Source organism: Vigna angularis, chromosome 6 (genome assembly GCF_016808095.1).
Source record: "Vigna angularis cultivar LongXiaoDou No.4 chromosome 6, ASM1680809v1, whole genome shotgun sequence".
Classification (NCBI taxonomy): domain Eukaryota; kingdom Viridiplantae; phylum Streptophyta; class Magnoliopsida; order Fabales; family Fabaceae; genus Vigna; species Vigna angularis.
In genome coordinates, this window is record NC_068975.1 from 23,758,769 (window position 1) to 23,779,834 (window position 21,066).

Below are 21,066 nucleotides of genomic sequence, written 5' to 3' on the forward strand. Positions count from 1 at the left end.
TATTAATCTAAAATGTTTTTTTTGGGCATTACGAACGTAAAATTGAGCTCTGTTTATTAATATATCAAACTTGTTTTCATAATTCGTTTATGTTATTAAATCAATAACACCATTTTCAATTAGCCTTTTGAAAACTAAAAGATATTACGAAATAAATTTATTATTTTAATATTTTCTGACACTATCAATTAATATTGTATTAACTTAGATGATTCCTTGCTTAGTGAGAGGAGAAAGGTGAGCAATTAAGATTTTGTCTCTTACTTTTATCGTAAAGTTTGAAGTAAAATATTTGATATGACAGAGTAGGTAGATGAATAAAAGAGAAGGAAAAGGTAGGTAATAGGTATCTAAAAAGTATATCTTTTTTAATAGGAAAAAGTCTCTACCTATTAATTCCACTCACATTTTTTTATATATATTAATTTTCAAATTTAAATTTAAATGTATTAATTTTCTTTTAATGTGTCAAATCTGTTTTAGATGACATTTAAATATTTTGTATCATTTTCACATCCAACTCAACTTAAACACTATTTAATGTATTTTAAAAAATTAATGTCATTAAATTTAGTTTATATGTTTAAAGAATTTTAAAATACAAATAAATTTAAATTTCGTAAAATTAAAAACGTATTTAACCCTCCCATATTTATGTCCCATTATCTTTTCTCTTTCACTTATTGATTTCTCTCTATTCTCTTCTCCAACTAAGCATACAGATGAAGAGGAAACCAAAATATGAAATTGAACTCTTTTCTTTAATGGAAATTGCATTTTTATATATATAAAAAAGAATGAACAAAATTCTGTGCAAGTAGTACCCCTCAGATTTTGGGCAAAACCGATTTTTTTTTTAATAATTAAAAAAAATAAAATATATATATATATATATATTTCACATTTTATTTTTTTTATGCACTAACTAAATAATTAAAAAGCGTCTCATTTTTCACTTAATTTTTTAATTACTTTTTTTTCTTAAACTAAACATAGCTTTGTAGTGTATATTTGTCTAAAACAAAATTGTATATATATCGAGAGGGAAAATATATGTAATATTTAATCTCTCTCAAATCTCAAACATAAATGGAGATTTAAACCTTTTAACTAACTCATACTAATATCGACACGAGATTCAACCTTCACCAGAAAAGCTATTAGAATTGTTTTTCATCGACATTAATTTCTTTAATGGTATTTGCATTTCTTTTATGTAAAGATAACTTAATATATTAGTATTGTTAAAAGTAAATTTTTTAACAAATTTATATGTTAGCAATGTGGTGGATATATGAAAGAAGGGGTAATTGTTATATAGATACGACATCTAAGCTCTATTTTTCTCTTTAGTGAATGTTAAAAACAAGATCTAATCTTCTTAAGACAACGAGACATATAGATGGTAGAACTTTGAATTGTAAAATAAGAATATCTTAATTATAATAATTCATCATAATGATATTATTTTAATAAACTTTAAGTTAAAATATCATTAATATTTTTATTAAAATAAAAAAAATATTGTTAGTATATCTATAAATGAATAGCACGGGGTTTTTTGCATTAGAACCTTTGAATAGTCAACATTGGCTCCTTTGTAGCAAATGCAGACCCTACAACGTAGAAAAATAAAAAGCATGGACACGGGACACCCCTGATTCAAATCAGCTTCATTTCATCATCTTATCCAAAATAAACAAATAAATAAATCTAATCTTTATCAGTAGGTCAAATCAATCCACATTTTCACGTAAAGCTTTTAAAATGCTTAGTTGGGAGTATGAACTACCACTTTCATCATCTCTATATATTGGAGATATCACATGCACAGTTTCTCATTCTAATCATCACACAAAAACATGGCTTCCTCTTTCTCTTCATCAGCTAACATTGTTGCATTAGCTGTCTTATTGTTGCTTCTTACTGCAGGAACTTCTTCGGCTAACCTCTCAAACAACTTCTATTCTAAGAGATGTCCCAATGTTTTCAACACAGTCAAATCTGTCGTTAAATCTGCTGTGGCAAAAGAACCTCGCATTGGAGCATCGATTCTTCGCCTCTTCTTCCACGATTGCTTTGTTAATGTAATCTTCTGCTACCCTTTGTGTTTTCTGTTCATTTTATCTCTATTATTCGTCTACATGTAGCTCATATACATCACTTTTCAAAACTTCATTTTCGTTTTCATCTCACATGCCAAGTACATATAGTTAAATGGGTTTCGTTTTTCAACAAAGGAAACTACTTCATGTAAATAAATGACTCAACTTTTTTTCATCTGATCTTCTTATCTCTTTTTATATATCGAGTCACTGGCTATGTGTCGCTTTCTGTAATAAAATGGTGCAACTTTTCTTATATATATAGTTATACCATTACTCCTGTAAGAAAAAATGAAAATTATTTTGATGATGATTTAAACCATTGAAGATATGTCCCACTTCTTTTTGTTTTCATCAGTGGCATTAAATCACCCAGTACAGTAGGTTGATTTTGACACTACGAAATAAAAAGGAAGTGTGACATGCTATAATTGCATATTCAAACATATCATTCAAATCAAAACTTGTCATTTAGATTCATCCAACAAGGCTATCTTTTATTGGTTGGTGGTGTTGTTGGAAACAAACAGGGTTGTGATGGGTCATTACTGCTTGATGACACTGCATCGTTCTTGGGAGAGAAAACTGCAGCTGCTAACAACAATTCAGTGAGAGGTTTTGAAGTAATTGATGCCATCAAGTCTAGGGTGGAGAAACTGTGCCCTGGTGTTGTCTCCTGTGCTGATATCTTGGCCATTGCTTCCCGTGATTCTGTCGTCCTTGTGAGTTCATAAACACTGCATTATTTTACACTGTTATTCAACCATATATATCTTCATATACTTTTACTATAACTATCTTAGAGTGAATGTGATTTGTTGGTGCAGCTTGGAGGACCATTTTGGAAAGTGAAGGTTGGAAGAAGGGATTCTAGAACAGCAAATTTCACTGCTGCTAACACTGGTGTTATTCCACCTCCTACCTCTAATCTGACCAACCTTATTAACACGTTTCAAGCTCAAGGACTCTCTACTAAAGACATGGTTGCCTTATCTGGTATTTTTCCTTGCTCTATTATGTTAGATTTATCCACTCTTCTCTCCTTTTGGAGAGACACGTTCTCCTGATACAATTCATTTCAGGATGTGACATTTAAACAACTACATCTATTGGAGGTCAAGTATTTTTTTTCCTGTAATTTAAAAGTCATGTCATGTACATAATGACACAATTAAGCATTAAGAAAGGGACATGTAACCTACTGAGAATCATTCATTATCTTTGAATGACTAAAAACTTTATAGAATTAAATATTTTTTAAATTTTAAGTAAAATATTTTTATGTGTAAAATGTATTTTTACAGGAGCTCACACAATCGGAAAAGCAAGATGTACTAGTTTTAGAGATCACATATACAATGGAACTAACATTGACAGAAAATTTGCACTGCTGAGGCAGAGAAAGTGTCCTAGAACTAATGGCACAGGAGACAATAATCTAGCAGTTCTAGACTTGAGAACTCCGAAGCATTTTGACAACAACTACTTCAAGAACCTGCTGAACAAAAAGGGACTCCTGAATTCTGATCAGGTGCTTTTCAATGGTGGATCCACTGATTCACTGGTCAGAACTTACAGTCAGAATAACAATGTCTTTGATTCTGACTTTGTTACAGCAATGATCAAGATGGGAGATATCAAACCCTTAACTGGGTCACGAGGAGAGATTAGGAAGAATTGCAGGAGAGTGAATTAAATACAAAAGTGATTTCTGGGGCATTGGAAAATTGTAATCTGGTTTGTTTAGTTCAATTGCTATTGTAATGTAATGTGGAATAAATTGTAAGGCTCTTTGCCCTCTTACAAACTGAAATGCACCTTGTTGAGTGATTTCTCGGACTAAGTAGCATTCATTATTTAAAAGTTTGGCTACATGATATTACTTATTTCATTTTATATTATTATAATACGCATTATATAAGTTTTCATTAATTTTTTTTTAGGTTTAGACATTTGGACAGTTTAGCCTATATATTTAAGCTGCATCTGTAGATAAAATGGACACATATTGATAATGTTAGAAATTTCTTTTTTGTTTTAATTTTATAAACTTATTACTCTAAAATTTGATATAATATAAATATTACAAATATTTTAAATTTTTTATGAGATGTTTTATCATTTAAAATTTTAAATATTTTGTATGAACAAAACATTTTCTTCTTTTGGGACTTTTCTTTTAATTATATATGCATTTTCTTATTGGGATAAAAAAAAGCTAGTAAATTAATTGTGAAAAGTTATTTCTTAGTCTTCATTTTTGGAAATATATAACTTAATTTTCTTATTTGGGATTTTTTAAAAATAATATATATATTTAAAGTCATGAATAGAAAAAAGGTAAATCTATGAGCAATTATTTTCATGTTTTATTTTTTTAATATATTTTGGTGGAGATACAATGTAATATGTAAAGTGAGAGATTAATTATTGTTGACTTTTAATACCAAACTTTTATATATATATATATATATATATATATATATATATATATATATATATATATATATATATATATATAATTACAAATATGTTCACATCATAATATAGCAAATGTAAAATCAAACCTAAATCACACTAGTGCAGTCAGGAGAAACGAGAGCGGTTATTTTCGCTGATAGGCACCGGTTCCTAAACCGAGGCATATTCAGCCGAGGTAAAAAGTGATAGACTTTATGTCTCGATTCAGAACAGAAGCATAAAATGGTAGGATTATACCTCGGTTCCTGATGAATCGAAGTCGTTTCTCCCCTCTACTGCCTCGGTTGGAGCTTGAACCGAGGCAGTAGGGTCCTTTTTTTTATTTCTTCTTCTTTAGCCAGTCATAAATCTCTGGAATTCTTTCATTGCATTCAAATACAAACATCTGATATTCACCCTCCAATTATTCGATCAAAGGCCAAAATAGAATTAATGAAGGAAAGGAACCGAGATAGGAAATGAAACCAGGTAAGAAAAATTACATGGAAGTACTTGTATTACCTGCACACAGAAACCACGTTTCAGCATCATCCAAATTCCTCAAACCCAAAAATTCCACCACTAGTGAAGTACCTTATTCCTTCAAAGAACAACACAAACCCAAACTCTGAAACAAGAAAAAAATCGCCACAAGGCGCGAAGCTATACAAAGATCCAACAATCGGCTGAGTTTCCTGTTCTTTTCCATTATTGCTGCAAGAAAAGCGTGTTTCTTGCAAGAATTTAAGGTTAATATCCAAAGGAAGCAAATTTGGAAAGAGCAAACGTATTAAGAAAATAAAAAAAAATGTAGTTGAAGAAGATATAGAAGGAAGAAGCAAAAGGGTGAAAGTAAAGTAAAGCATGGACGAGTTCTTTTCTTCCTGGCAGGACGGTAGGAGAGAAAACGGAGATGGTGAGGGAGATCGAGGAATTCTCGCCGCCGTCGTCACATTCTCGCCACTGCGTCCTCGTCGTGTCCACCGCCGTTGCTGCCTCGCCGCGTCCACCGTCGTCGCACATCGCAGGAGAAGAGGAGAGGTGCTAGGTTTTTGGGGAAAAGTTTTTGCTACCCAGACTAGGTTTTTCTGGATTTAAGCCCCAATAGTCCAAGCCCAATAGGCCTCGGGTCCATCTGCCAATCGAGGCAGTATCTTTGCTGCGTGAGGTTTATGCCTCGGTTCATCCTGGCAACCGAGGCAGTATTTTCTTTAGACACCAGTTGCTTAACAACCGAGGCATATAGTGCTTTTAAAATTACGAGACTGCCACCGCGTTTTGATATGCTTCGGTTCCATAAAAATCGAGACGTAATGTACGAGTTAAAAATGTCATTTTGTACTAGTGTCACTATGTCTCAAAAACCTACAATAAAACTCTTATCTAAGACAATTTCTGTCTTTCATGTCTTTTACATAATGTATCTAAACCCGTTAACTAAAACAATTTGTTGAAGAGAAGAGTAGCTCTTTACTACAAGAAATTTTAATTACTAATGAAAACATCTAGTTAGTAATCAATTTGTCAACAAATATTGTTAATAAGTTTAAATTTTTATTATTATCAAAGAATAACAACTGATAGTAGATTCATCATTAAAATTTGTTGATAAAATTTGTGATAATTTAGAATTATATATTATTATCGATGGAAACATTTATCAGTTAAATGGATGTTAAAAGTTTTTGTTTTTGAACTTTGACCATATCATGGTAAAATTGATAAGTGTGATAATTACCTATTCTTCACACTTATTAAAACTTCTTATTTGTCTTTATTGTGTTTTGTGTTTATTCCACGAAAAGATGTATGATTTATATATATTCTTCATAGATGAATAAATATAACTTTTTGTTTATGGATTATTTTGTAGAAAAATGAAAGATTGGAGAAAAATTGAGAGTTGTTGCTTGGAGTCTCTTGCCCAGCTACAAGAATCCCTCGCCTAGTGAGACCAATGGACACTCGCCTAGAGAGAAAGCCTTGTGGCCCAGCAAATGGAGCAATCCAACGTGTAAGATAAGTTATCTCACGTTAAATGAGAGGCTGCAACAAAACACTTTTTGAAAAACTATTAAAATATCAAGAGTTAAAGAAAAAATAGTTTTTAGTGGGGGAACACATATGAAACACATGACACAGGTTGAGGCACTTTTCGGGTTAAAAAATCCATCTTTCTTCATCCATTTCGCCTTTTCAATCTCCTCCCGTGTTCTAGATGTATAGGAGTAGCTAAACTCCATTTCATTCGGGTTGTATGTAATGTACCTAAACTCCTTGTAGTTTTTTCTATGCAATAGAATATCTTTTATTACTCTTATATATGTTTTATCTTTATTATTCATATGCATGATGGAATATCTAATGGAAACACATCTAAGGAGCTTAATGGAGATCCATCCAAGGAACTACAACTTGAACTAGAGCTAGGTGAATGGAAGAAGAAGCACGACTTCAAGGACTTCTATTCTTATGAAAGATGGTGTTTCAAGCTTGTTTTTCCCTTTTTCTTAAAGCCAAAGAATTATTTTAACAGGTATATATAAGTTGTAATTAAGTTTAATTACTAATTTTGTCTCATTTTGGAGAGGGACAATATTGTTTCATTCTAAATAAAATTGAACCGGTTTCAAATATAGGAACTAAATTGAATACAAGAAAATGTTATGTGGTAGTGACACACATAGCACTAACATCATCACATATAAATGACACACATAACATTGACGCTTAAGTTAGTAATAGAGTTTAGATTTTTATAAATATAATACTGAGTATAACTAACTAATACTTATAAAATACTAATTGTATTTATAAAATCAACGTAAACTATAACCCTATATTATCATTAAAATAATATTTATCTCAAAATATATAATATAAGTGTAGTTAATAATAATATAATTATCTCATCATAAATAATAATTATATTATCAAATTGTCGAAATTAATTATAATATGATTTGATTGTTTTATAATAAAAAGACTTAATGAATTTTATTATTTAATGTTATAGAAACATTTAGGATACTCAAATAAGTTATATTGTTTAAGATTAACTACAGTGCTTATCTAAGATGGCATCTTAATCCCTAATATATTATGTTGATGTCTTTGATTTGAAAGTTTGATTTGTTTCCAGCAACATAATCAAGATTGCAGTGCGAGCATCTTTGTCTTATAAAATACAGAATATGTAGCAGTTTCGATCAAGAATAATCTGACATAAATAGAACAAACTTGACCAAGAACATCCTTTTCAGCACACGTTAATTTCAACTTAATATTTTAATTTGGTTAATTAATGTTAGTAATATATGCAAACCATACATTGCAACCAATTACATAGCCATATGCATAATCCATCAACACACGTCGTTCTCATCCATAAGTTCTTAAATTTCAACCAAGTTCAGGATCGTTGGTTAAACTTATTTGACTTCACTTTCTTATCCATCCACACACATTCCAATTTCTAAAGCAAGAAAAGAATCTATATTTTCACAACTATTTTTGTAACCAAGTTAGAGTGAGAATGTCAACCTAGATAAAAATACGAGGGTGAGACTGTCTTAATAATCCTAAAAAAACGTGTGACCATTTATGTAAAAATAATAATACTTTTGATAATATTTTAACATTATCTACGTGTCATTCTGTAATTGGTTCAATCAATAATAATAACTATAAACACCGACATGAACCAATCACAGAATAACAGAATGATATTAAAATATTGTTAAAGTATCATTATCCTTTATATAATACGAACTTCTACTTTATCACATGACATGGTGATTAAAAAAACGATAAAACAACCAAGCTCGGACATTTATTTACTTGTCTCTCGTTTCATCTACTTTTTTTCTTTTTTTTTAAATATCTTTAAAATTTTTAAAAATATCAAGACTATAATAATAAAAAAAGTATAAAAGGTCCTACCGGGAGTCGAACCCAGGTCGCTGGATTCAAAGTCCAGAGTGCTAACCACTACACCATAGAACCATGCACTCTATGTTTTCTTAATGCTGAAACTACAATTTTTAGGTCCGCATGAGCATTTTGCAACGTTTAATAATAGTCAACGTTAGCACGCGTGTTCTTTCCTAGAAACTACGAAACAACAATTGCGGACCTTCGTTGAACATCATCGTATAGAATGTGCATGTTTTGTTTCCCAATATAAGAAAAAACTGATGTTTATCAGTGGGTCAAACGAATGCACATGTAGACGTAAAGCTGTCAAAATGATTAGGTTAGGGTATGAGAGCTACAAGCTGCTTCACGGTCTAGTAAAATCTGCATCTATTCTTGGCCTCTTATATGATGTAATTTTCTCATTTACGTGTATATATAATGAACATTTGTGTGATTTTATGTTTTTCTATCTTAATTAAGGTTTGTAGGACCAGCTTTTCGAATGGTTGATTTCAAATAAACAGATAACTTGAGAAGTCATGTGTTAGATTTTAGTAATTAAAATACTGTTTATGTTACAGTATTATATGTCCCACATCTTTTATTTTGCCGTGTCATCCAACCTCCTTTCATTGATTTGGCAGTGATAATAAACAAATATACTATGACACACTTTTACGTTAATTTAAGATAAAGTATTTTAAGATAGAGTATTTTACGTTCATTTTACAAAGATAAAATAGTGTTAAAAGTATAAAGTTTTATATTTTTTTAAGAAAAAAAACAGAATAAAAAGTAAAAATTGAGGTGGGTCAAAAATTATTTTTCACAGATAAAATGTAATGTAATAAGGTGATATCAAAAGTTAAATTCACATAATATCTTGTATTGCTTACTATTGCAGACTGTGAAAAACTTGCTCAATAGTTCAAACTTTAACTTTGTATTTCTTTATACATCTTCTTTACGACTCCCTTATTATAGAAATGATGCATCTGATCAATTTTATTCCACCTCCTACATCTAACCTCGCCAACCTTATAAAAAAAGTTAAAAACTGAAGGACTATCTGCTGAGACATGGTTGCCTTATCTGGTATTTTTCTTTGTTCTTCTCTATCCTATTACTTCCCTCCTCTTCCTTCCATTATATGTATGAGCAATTAATCATTTTGTCTGTGTTTAGTTGAGACACTTTTAGTATTATTGATTTTGTGAATAACAGTGGTTTTTCCTAGCAAATTTCATACCAGAATGTGACATTTAAACAACCATGTGCATTGGATCAAGTCCTTTATCTAAGCTTAAAGTCGTGTTCCACTCAATAGTACACATTTGACAATCATGAAAGCCACATTTAACATCACCTATTAATTATGATATTTTAGTCTTCAGCGAAATAGTGAATATGAGAATTATTCATGTTTCCTACTATAATTAGCAAAAACAAGCTCATATCATCACAAGTAAAATTACAGAAACACTATACAATTTTAATAACCTTAAATTTTTTAAAAGAAGGATAAAATTTGATAAAAATAAAAAAGAAATATGTGCAGAATATGTTTGCTCGAGTACATCCTGTAGCATAAGGGGGAGAGGACACTCAGAATGAGGAATGGCAACCTCTTGAAACAAACATATTCAAGAAGACATTTAGCAAGAAGAAAACAAACACAAGACAAAGAAATACATTTTTCAAAGGACATCCTAGAGAGAGATGAAAGAAAACATCATGAAATGATGTAGGAAAGTAGTATTACAATATTCTGTACTGACATAAACCTGAGTTAACTTGCTCAGTGAAAGAGATGGAGAGGAATTATATATATGACATTGATAGTTGTATATATATTTTGCTTTGCATGAGTTAAAACAACCTAATATCCAATTTTACATATTTGTTTTGCTGATAAAAAAAGTCATATATTAATATCTCAAAAATACTTATAATATAAAGGATTATTTTTCATGCATTTTTCCTTTTTTACTAGGTGGAAATGCATGCAGAAATTAACAATTCACTTAAAAGTTTGATTACCCTTTTGCATGTCCTTGTACAGAGTAATTACTTGAATCAATCAATTAGCCAATTTACACCCATCGAACATACTCTCTTCTGTATATCTTATAGTGGGTCATCACCAATACTACAATTTGTCACTGGATCACGACCGTAAGTTATATATAAAAATTCGTTTGTGTTCCTTCTCTATGTTTGTTTTACAACTTTCTCTTCGACTTCTTTTGTGTCGTCGATTCGTCAGTCCTAGTTAATAACTTTCATAAGTAATGAATGTTCTAAAATTCACAGTAATACTGACATCATTTAATTCATTCCATGTTCTAACTAAGATGACTAGCTTAAGAAAATCTGTTACTCCGATTTCAATTCCATTAAAACAAGATTATTATAATCAATAATTACTGTCTGTGAAATACTGTTTGTTTTTAATTTTAAAACGTTGTCACAATTTTGTTTTCAAAAAACATATCCGATTGTTGAAAAGAAAGACTTTAAATTATCTTTGGTTTTGTCTCCGTATTAAGCAAAGAAATTTCTATAAGTAGATCACTGAATTAGTGACTCAATATTCCAAAACACCGTTCTCTCCACCATGAAAGATTCACTGTCTCTTTTCAGTAAAAACAAGAGTAGTTATAATCCATTGAAAAAGTTCCGGATTAATCAAATCAAATCGTAAACTTCCCAAGGATTTATGACAAACTTTGCGCCCATAATTCCTTTTTATTATTAATAATAAAGAAAAGTGTAAAGTCACACTGCTTCCTAATATATAAGTTTCAAGGCAAGCTCAGTAACGGGTGATATTGCCGTTAATTTGGAAAGGAGAAACTGGTCATTGCGAGATTAGTTGTGTCTTCATTTGCATTCTTTTTTAACTTTTTAGTCTGATCTTCATGTCCTTTTTATAAGGCTGAACTTTTCATATGAACAATTAGATTATTATTCTTTTCAATCTTTTAGGGCTGCTGTTGTTAATTATTGTATCATCTGAGTACTTGGTGTTGATTGTCGGTATTGGTAATTTCCGGAATGGAGATTTTTCTTGACTAAGTTCCCTTAAAATTCAATTTCCAAAATCAATAAATGTGTAGAACCACTACTATCTTGCATTGAAATGGAAAAAGAGAAGCCGTGTCTACAAAAAGGGGCACAGGAGAAATTCTTGATCGAACTCTTTTATTTATATTGTAACATGAGGAGCAACACTACAAGAGAAGTGTCAGCAACACTACATGTGAGATCAGGCATCAAACGGAGAAATATAATCATGCTTTCTTCAACATGCTTGCCTCGCCTGTTTAAAACCATCCACGCATGAACATAACAGTTTACATTATCTCGATGACAGGGGCAGTTAAAGCGTCACTTAATAAACCAAATGTTTTAGTTGTCCACAAACGTCATGCCCTACCACAGCAACAAAAACCAGACCTTTTTTGTTATACAAAAGCTAGACTTACATGTAAAAAATTTTACATCACAGAAAAGTTTTTCACAAGGAGGGACAAAATCAATCCTCCATGAATTTTTTTTTCCTTTCCAAGCAAGTGAAAATCAATACAAAACACCTTTACACACATTATTTGCACCATGTAATGTATAAATTGGAGACATTCTATAGGAGTTAATTCAAAACCTTTGGATACCACACAAGGTTGGGAATTCAAATCAGCCCCTCCCAGCATTCCCATGTCTTTGACTTCTAAATTGATTGAGGAGAGCCTGGGCCTAAACATAGAAGAAAATTCATCACTTTTTTTAAAATAATAGAAAGAATAAGAGGCAACTAAAAAATAGGAAACTACAAAGACAGAAAGCACACCTTTTCTTTGGCTCTGGGGGTGCCTGACTGAGATAAAGCTACTAACGGTGGGACAGCTCCTTGTTGAAGCACCTTGCCTAAAAATTTGTTACTATGTAAACAAAGCTGTAGAAGAGCTGCGGCTGCATTCTCCTTTCCTCTCGCAGAACCTAACTCAACAACCTCAACCAGCACAGGAATCCCACCTTCTTCACCAATTGCGTTTCTTCCTTCTGGAATTGTGGCAAGATTTGCTAAGACAGCCACTGCCTTGTCAACCATTCCAGCTGCTGGGTCCATTAACTCCACAAGGTGCCTCACAGCACCAGCTTGCACAATCCGATTCTTGTTTTCATGAAATATTGACAAATTAAACAAAGCAGTGGCAGCATCTTTCTTTCCCCTAGGGGTTCCATTCCCCAATAAATCTACCAGTGGTCTAATTGCCCCAGACCTCCCTATGAAAATCTTGTTTTCCTCAATCACGGATAAGCTGAAAAGAGTGGCAGCAGAATTCTCCTTGGCTTCTGGGCTCCCAGTCTCAAGCACGTGAATCAGAGGTTCAATTGCACCAGCATTTGCAATTGCAGTTTTGTTGTTATCATTGATTGATAAGTTTAGAAGTGCGGTAACAGCATTTTCTTGGATTGCTATATCAGCTGATCTAAGTAAATCAACTAATAAGTTAATGGCTCCACAGTTTGCAATCGCAATTCTATTATCCATATTGTGCTTTGCAAGAAGGCGGAGTTCTGCTGTTGCCTCTTTCTGAGTATCAAGATCGGAGCTCCTCAGGCCCTCAACCAAATTCCGGACCTGGGCTTCAATACCTGAAAGATCGGCTCTTGTTTCAATAGCAGGAGATGTTATCCTAGGAACAAGCCTTTCTGGTGGCCGCCTCCATATGCCTTGATTTCGCCTTGTCTCTAACAATCGGGCTGGGGACTCAGCTTCTCTATGTGTTGATGGCATGACAGTAGTACCAGCAGTTTCTGGCCCTGCATTTAATTCACCAGAAGCATCTCTACTGTGGCCTGGACTTATTGATAGCCGAGCATTGTTGTCATCATCTTGGGTTTCTTGAGGAAAGTTTGCAGTAGAAAGTGCACTGGAGTCAGAAACAGCTCTAATATGGGTTTGAGATTGTTCAGAGCTAAAGGCACTGGATGATTCCCTTCTAGATGGTGACATTGATGGCTGGCTAGCTGAATCCACAGTACTTTCATCAGAGCTAGCAGACCTGTCATCCAAACCAGCGGGAGATATTCTTGCAAGATCCATGTATTGTCCATTAATTATACCACTTAAGGAACCTTCTGAAGTAGAACGGGGATGCAAAGGTGATGTTGTTTCCTCTAGCTGAATGCCAACAGAAGTTATGTTATTACCTGGTGAACTAAAAGAACGAGAACGTGCTGACTCAGGTGAGGACGGCTGGTTGCTCCTGGGATGAGCAAAAACAGGAGACTCCCTGGTCGTACCGGATTCCATATACCCATGAAGGACGGATGGTGGATTTAAATTTGTGGATTTTGTGGGATCAACTAGTTGCACATTGTTAGATTCACACCAATTTGCAATTAGAGCTTTTACAGTATAATTAGGTATTAGGTTGGTATGAGCCAGAGTTTGTCGTGTCTTTGGACAAACAGTTAGCCCAAGATCAATCCAGTTCTTGATGAAGGCTCGCTCATAAGTTTGTCCTGATGCCACAATCACAGGATCAGTCATCAACTCCAAAGAAAGTGGACAACAAAAATCAGCCGGTATTGGAACTGGGCTGCTACTCTGAGCTTGCTTAAGCATAACGAGACGCTCGAGCATACGTGTTATGACAGCAATCATTTGATCGATGTATTCTGCCTCATCAGTCTTTTCAGATTGTTCAGCATTTTCCTTCAACCTTTCAAGGGCCACAGCCTCAATAAGAACATCCTGATTAGACATGAGGTCCAGCCTATCAGCAATTTTTGTCAGGACCTCTGGACTGGGTCCTGCATATTCCAGTTGTGCTGCAATAGCTTCCTTAATAACTGATGAGGTTTCTTCATGCCCCAAAAGCTTAAGTTTATGTGAACATTGCTGCAATTTTATATTAATTATACATCCAATTTATTTTTTTGATATAAATATAAATCCAACTGAAGGAGGATCTTAAATTAACTACTCGATCAGTAGAATATTTTACCTGTAAATCTTCAGAACTCAATTCATCAGGGAGAGAATGCTGAGAAACCTTCAGCTGCTGGAAAATATTGAGCCCTGAAGTGCGAATTCTTGATATCAGGGGTTCAACTTGCAAAACCTAGAAAGCAAGAAAGAGGAAGCAGTGAGATCTTGACATGCAATCAACATGAAAAAATTCAAACCATGAAACAGGAACAACAAAAAGAGTTACTATACATTCTAATTCTAGAACTGGTCGCTGGAGGCAAGTGGCAACCCAACTCATCCGAAGATACTTGCATGCTTCTCAATTCTAACATAACCACATTCACTAAGGTGGAGACAAAGAAACAGAAACCTTATTAGAAAGGACTGATGTCTGGCTATGCTTCCTTGAAAAAGGTAATATGGACGGGAACTGAGTTCCAAGTGGATTAGGAAAGGATCCATAAATGGATGGATTGGAGGTTGTTAATTGTAAGGAGTAAGTGATATAAAATACATCATCTTGTATAAGCAGTTCTGTATTAGAAAGCAGTTCTGCATTAGAAACTGCATAATGAAAGTTATTCATAGAAAATAACAAGTGGTAGTTATGTATTTGGAGTATATCTGATAGTAGGCTGCGTGACTAGAGAAATGTGTAGTTATTTACACTTTTGTGGACAGAAACTGTATCTGAGACGGCAAGTGTATTGCTGTACTATGTAATTTCAGTGCTCTGTATCATATTTCACTAGTTTATCAATTGATATTCTATCCTTTCAGTCCAACACGCAGGATCATTAGAAAGGGAGATCTGCTAGGCCACTGAGTTGATCATTTGGCAATAATTTCTGATTCTGTAGATTTATTGGAGCAGGGAGAAAATATAATGGATTCTGGTTCATTAACTCCAACTTTTTCATGAAATAGAGACCTCACTTTTTTGGGTCAACAAAGAGGAGAGACGGAAGGGTGATAGACTCACAGGGTAATTGGGGAAAGATTTAGGGATTCCAAACAAAATGAAAGAATATAAATTTTCTTATAGGATTATTCTTTCTCCAGGTCAGTCTGACCCAAGAGAAAATGGTGCACAACTCAGCATTTTGAGAGTGCCCAGACAGTCTCCCAGTAACCACAACAACAACCTTCCCTGTCTGGCCAACCTCCTATTTATTCTACTAGTCACTGAACAGTTAGTTGTAACTATGCTTAGATAGTTACAAATGTATATCTCAGTTAGTTATAACTACTCTAATGATCCTAGTTTGTTACAACTGTATTTGTATCCCAATCCTCATTATCATTACTATTGTTCTGCCTTCACACATACACTTTCCTAATGAGCGGTCTTATATCAGGGGTATTACATGAATTCTGTCAAAAAAAATGAGGGACTGCTACATCTAACTTATCAGGAACTTATGGAGAGAAAAATCAAAGGTTTATGTTTTTAATTTAAGAAGGGATTCCATCCTTTGCACCAATACAAGGAAAAATAGTCAAGGTTGGAGACTTGGTGAGATAATGAAGGCCAAAATGATGGGGATGTAATTGTTACTGTGGTAGATGATGAGAAGAAGGAAGAAATTTTTTTCCCTCAAGGATGATTTTTAGCAGGTTGTGATGATGAGAACTGAAACCCATCCTAGTAGAAACGGATCTATTAAAGGAATTGTAGGTAGTTAATCATTAGGAGTATATGTGATAGAAAATAACTGATCTGTATTTAACAATTCTGTATTAGAAAGCGCACAATGAAAATTATGCACAGAAAATAACGGATGGCAATTTATCTATTAATTAAGCAAGTGCATTGCTATTTGTAGTTTGTGGACAGAGAATAGATTTTGATTTTGTCTCCGGACAATATGCATATCGTTGTTTGTGTGATTCTAGTGTTAAGTATAATATTTAATTAGTAGATCAATTGACATTCTATCATAATGTTATATAAACAACATTTTCTGCATAAAAGCTCAAGTATTTATGTACACTTACATATTAAAATGGTTTAATACGTATTTTGGTCCCTCTTTTCGTAGGGTCTGTTCAAATTGGTCCTACTTTTTTTCAAAAGTTCACTAAGATCCCACTTTTCGCAAAAACGATGCACGTTAGTCCTTTTTTAGGTTTAATACGTATTTTGGTCCCTCTTTTCGTAGGGTCTGTTCAAATTGGTCCTACTTTTTTTCAAAAGTTTCCTATTTTGATCCCTATTTTGATTCCTCTTAGTGAACTTTTCGTATTTTGGTGAGCTGTACATTTTTCGTTGAGGTGAACTTTTGAGGGATCAAAATGTACAGCTCACCAAAATACGAAAAGTTCACTAAGAGGGATCAAAATAGGGATCAAAATAGGGAACTTTTGAAAAAAAGTAGGACCAATTTGAACAGACCCTACGAAAAGAGGGACCAAAATACGTATTAAACCTAAAAAAGGACTAACGTGCATCATTTTTGCGAAAAGTGGGATCTTAGTGAACTTTTGAAAAAAAGTAGGACCAATTTGAACAGACCCTACGAAAAGAGGGACCAAAATACGTATTAAACCTATTAAAATTCTACATCTGTGCAGTAAACTTTCATTATTGTTGGAGACCCCACATCTACTAGAAATATAGATAAATTATAGTATATAATTATGTGGAAACATCATTTTAAAAATCATTTTTTTGATAGTTAAATTTAAAACTCACTTTTTAAGATAGTATCAGAGTCTATTTTAATCAAGTTTATGGGGTACTAGACAGATATCAGACCACCCACAAATATCTAATCTCATGCTCCAAAGAAGTATGTTGAAGATCCAACATTGACTAGAGATATTGTGTTTCCTTAAGAAATATATCACTATCTCTAAATAACCAACCAAGTATACGGTTAATCCATGCATTTGGCAAGTCAAATCTGAATCCAACTATCTCCCAAGACTCAACTTATCTTGTCAGTCAATTTGAAAACAAACCTTCCAAAGTAATGAAAACCATGACCATGATTTGTTTAATAATAAAAGGCCTAAGAAACATCAGATAATAAGAACTATCTACGGCAAGTAGGTCCATGGAATGGATAGATTTTTCTATTGATAATTACACGGCTCCCAATTTGAATTGAATGGTTCAATATGCTAAATCTCAGATGGGTTTGAATCATTCCATATGTGCAAGAATCAGTTGATTCCATATGATCAATATCAAATGCATAATTCAATTATTCTTTTCAATTATTCCATATGCAATTCTGTTCAATTATTCCGTTCTGGCTTTTATGACATGTTGTCTTGTGAAAGTAATGGTTAACTTGTATTATCAATTCCTATTTCAAAAGTATTACATTGAGCCTTCTAGTTATGTCTTTCAATATTATTCAAACATTCAAAACAGTGTATCATTCACAATCAAACACTAGCATGGTGATTCACAATTTCAATCATGATTTGAAAACCATCAAATCAGGGACTTTCATCTGTCAATAAATTATTATAAGAAAAGTATATCTTGCCAAATGGCATCTTAACTTCACACTGAATCAAACAAGATAGACAATTATAATCTGGAGGAAAACTGTACGTGAATTAAGTTCAGCGAGTTGCAGTCTTAAAAACTAGATCTTTTCTGAAGATGTTAAATAAAATGACAGGAACACATGTTCAAAGAGAACAGAATAAGTTATTTTTCCAAACATGTGTTTAGAAATAATATTGCCGAATCATAACCAAACCAAAAGAAACATGAGGAAATGATTGAATACAAATACATATTTGATTAAATAAAACAAGGTACATGTTATCACATTCACCAACACAACTGCATGTTCTCCGTCATCACATTCACCATCCCATAATGGAAGCTTAGTTCACTTTACTTTGAAGTAACAACATAGTCAAATATGACCTTTGTATCTAGAAACTAAGAGTTAAGATATTATGAGACTTACAAAGTATACTTTGCTAGACAATAGGTGCCAGTTCTCGACATGCTCCTTTAATTCATTAACAGCAAGACCAATTTCTTCCAATATCTTATTAAGCACTTCATCAGAAGCTAACTCAGAATTAACAATCTCATCAATGATTGGTTTCAACAGCTTAAGTATCTCCTCTGCCTTGTGGTAATACTTTGAGACAGGTTCAGAGCTCTTGTTTCCAGAAATTGATAAATGCAAAAACGAGGATATGCCATTTACTATCATTTTTAACAATGATATCTCCATAACACCTGCATATAATATAACAACAATAATAATAAGGTAAATGTAGACACAAGAAAAGGAGGGAAACAGCTCTCGATCTATAAATGTTCATTTAATTTCTATATTGCAAATTGAGTATAACAGCATTAGCTAGAAAATTCTAATTAATCCCAAAAAATAGTGAAAGTATGACCTTTAGGTAAAATACATTCAATTTAGGCTTAATCAAATGTTTGTTGTTATTTAAAGGTTATTTTTCTTATCTGTATTATATTAGAGAGCATACATATCATTCTTGAATTTAATTGGAACTTACAATCAAACAATCCTAGAGCTCCACCCCCCTCCTTCTCCCCTATTCTAACATTGAAATTTGATTCTAACAATGCTGGTCTAATCAACAAAAATGTCTTATCACCATTTACAACTGTTTGTGGTGGACAGTGGATCAAATAGGGTGCAGTCCCAATACCCTTCTCACCCAAAGGAAACGCGAGCCACTTTCCATTTTCATCAGCCATCACCCCTTATCACCAAAAAAAAAAATACTAGCCTCTTCTTCCCATCAGTAATAAGCAAGATGACAAACTTTAAGTATGTATCGACATATAAGTATATCATTGGAATAAGGAAATTTGGAAAGAAAAAGAGATCCTGGTATTAAATGACAGGCAATTAAGGCCTATTATAAGTCAAACCACAGTGTCAACCCCATCATGTAACGGTACATCCACTCAATTTAAACAAACCATACGGCGGTTCCAAATTTTCAATTGCCACAGTGAAATGGCCACTCCTAAATACCAATTTGAGAAGAGTGGAGTCCCTCGACTACAAGTAGTGGTTTTGCCCCCATCTCAAACCAAACAAAAATGTGACTCGTGCTCGTGCATCCTCTTTCCTACCTGATCTTGTAACGTTATTACCCAGAAACTATCATACTGCCGTGCAAATGCACCAATCATCACTATAACACGACAATTCTATCTCGTAATATATATTGGCATTCGAAGTAACATCACTCTACCTAGAACTTGAAACACCACCTGAGTCAAGCTAAAGCAATCTAGGCTAGTAGGATTAACACAAGACACTCAAAATTTAACAGTGTTTGGTCACATATCAATGTAAGATTTTCAAGCGTCCATCCGAAGAAAATATAACTCTTGAATCAGTTTGACGTGAACAGCTACATATACATGCTTAGCTAGAGTGTATCCAGACACGCACTAATTTAATTACATAAAAAAAAGTGTTTGGATTACTGTTTCAAAGGTTTAAAACATAAATTCCTACTTTCCCATGCACTAAACGTATAAGGAAGTATTTGTCCCATCGAGATGAAAGTAAGTTTCGTTCAACGCAAAATCGGTGTCCTCAATCAAGCTGAGTTTATGAAGTCAAACGCAACTACAGTTAAGTTTTGTTCCGCATGACTAGCGGGCAGTTTTCTCAAAATAACCAAAACTCCTTAATCTAGAAAAAATAAATAAATAAACACTTGGAGTTGATCCAGCTCAGGGAGCTGAACTAACAGGAGAAAACAAATCACAATTTTTTCTCTAACCGTTAACCAGCAGCAACTATACATCAAACGTTCCTACTTTTTCCTCTTCTTCTCTCCGTTAAAAGCGATGTAAAAACGACGAACCGCAGTTGCAAACTCACACAAGTAAATTGTTACGCTCGGTCAAAGCTAAAATTTCGATAAAACTCTAGTCAAACGCGGAATTTACCGATGGAGCGAAAGGCGATGCCACTGTTTCCAGAACTGTCTCGATTCGATTCGCCGAGAGATTGAAGCAGCCAACTGAAGAAAATGAAGCGAAGAGACTTCACTTGTTCTCGCTCTTCTTTCTTCGACTTGGCTCGCCGGCGGCGAGGGAGAGTGGACGGGACGAGCGCTGGCGAAGGAGCGGCAATCAGATTTTCTGGCCGGCAACGGTGGCGATCCGCCGGAGGAATCAGACGGGCGACTAGGGCGAGGTCCTCGAGGAATTGGGAAATTGTGGAGACTCCGTCTTCTTTTCGCGTTTTTTTACTTTTTATTTTTTATACTTTTTTGTTGAATCCCAAATTCTCTTGATGGTGTTTTTTTAATTAGGAATGATTGTTGAACTTAATCACATGATTAGACTATATTAGAAGACTAATAAAACAAGCAAAATACCATTCACATTGCCCTTGGTACTGGACTCTCATCATGATCGATTATCTATAATCTTTCACTTACAAGTAAATTCTTTTAACATAGATTTCAAAAACATTCTTAAATTTAACCTCACCGATGTAGTAAATGAGCATTGCTTTAGGCTTACGTTTTAATCGTTTTTATTATAATATAAGAAAAAATATATTACCAAATTTATTTTATTATTTATTTTATTTTACAGACAATTATTTTAAAATT

General features: G+C 33.3%; 2 protein-coding genes and 1 non-coding gene across 4 annotated transcripts; 1 reads left to right on the forward strand and 2 right to left on the reverse strand.

The window, feature by feature from the left end:
* The first annotated feature begins 1,823 nt into the window (after window positions 1-1,823).
* Window positions 1,824-3,948, forward strand: LOC108341793 (peroxidase 4). Its single transcript, XM_052879738.1, has 4 exons — window positions 1,824-2,087; window positions 2,636-2,827; window positions 2,933-3,101; window positions 3,410-3,948. The coding sequence occupies exons 1-4, from the start codon at window positions 1,863-1,865 to the stop codon at window positions 3,799-3,801; spliced, it is 978 nt and encodes a 325-aa protein (XP_052735698.1). The 5' UTR covers window positions 1,824-1,862; the 3' UTR covers window positions 3,802-3,948.
* A 4,550-nt stretch (window positions 3,949-8,498) lies between these two features.
* Window positions 8,499-8,570, reverse strand: TRNAQ-UUG (transfer RNA glutamine (anticodon UUG)). The gene has a single exon. It is a non-coding gene; the product is annotated as a tRNA-Gln (tRNA).
* Window positions 8,571-11,661: 3,091 nt separating this feature from the next.
* LOC108342999 (U-box domain-containing protein 4) lies at window positions 11,662-20,741 on the reverse strand. 2 transcript variants are annotated; one of them, XM_052878831.1, is made up of 6 exons: window positions 20,393-20,741; window positions 18,402-18,682; window positions 14,501-14,617; window positions 12,334-14,394; window positions 12,148-12,239; window positions 11,662-11,805 (listed from the first exon to the last, which is right to left on the reverse strand). In XM_052878831.1, the coding sequence occupies exons 2-5, from the start codon at window positions 18,675-18,677 to the stop codon at window positions 12,180-12,182; spliced, it is 2,514 nt and encodes an 837-aa protein (XP_052734791.1). In that variant the 5' UTR covers window positions 18,678-18,682; window positions 20,393-20,741; the 3' UTR covers window positions 11,662-11,805; window positions 12,148-12,179. The 2 variants fall into 2 exon arrangements, with proteins under 2 accessions (XP_052734791.1, XP_017436474.1); XM_017580985.2 differs by having other exon boundaries at window positions 11,662-11,918.
* Between the last annotated feature and the right edge of the window lie 325 nt (window positions 20,742-21,066).

What these genes read in the sequence shown, in the direction of transcription:
- LOC108342999 (XM_052878831.1), bottom strand. Translation starts at nt 18,677, where the DNA reads ATGGAGATATCATTGTTAAAAATGATAGTAAATGGCATATCCTCGTTT. An exon ending in TGTCTAGCAAAGTATACTTT is followed by an intron (nt 14,618 to 18,401) that starts GTAAGTCTCATA and finishes CTTGCTTTCTAG; the next exon opens with GTTTTGCAAGTTGAACCCCT. An exon ending in TGAGTTCTGAAGATTTACAG is followed by an intron (nt 14,395 to 14,500) that starts GTAAAATATTCT and finishes ATAAAATTGCAG; the next exon opens with CAATGTTCACATAAACTTAA.
- LOC108341793 (XM_052879738.1), top strand. Translation starts at nt 1,863, where the DNA reads ATGGCTTCCTCTTTCTCTTCATCAGCTAACATTGTTGCATTAGCTGTC. An exon ending in TCCACGATTGCTTTGTTAAT is followed by an intron (nt 2,088 to 2,635) that starts GTAATCTTCTGC and finishes GGAAACAAACAG; the next exon opens with GGTTGTGATGGGTCATTACT. An exon ending in AGACATGGTTGCCTTATCTG is followed by an intron (nt 3,102 to 3,409) that starts GTATTTTTCCTT and finishes GTATTTTTACAG; the next exon opens with GAGCTCACACAATCGGAAAA.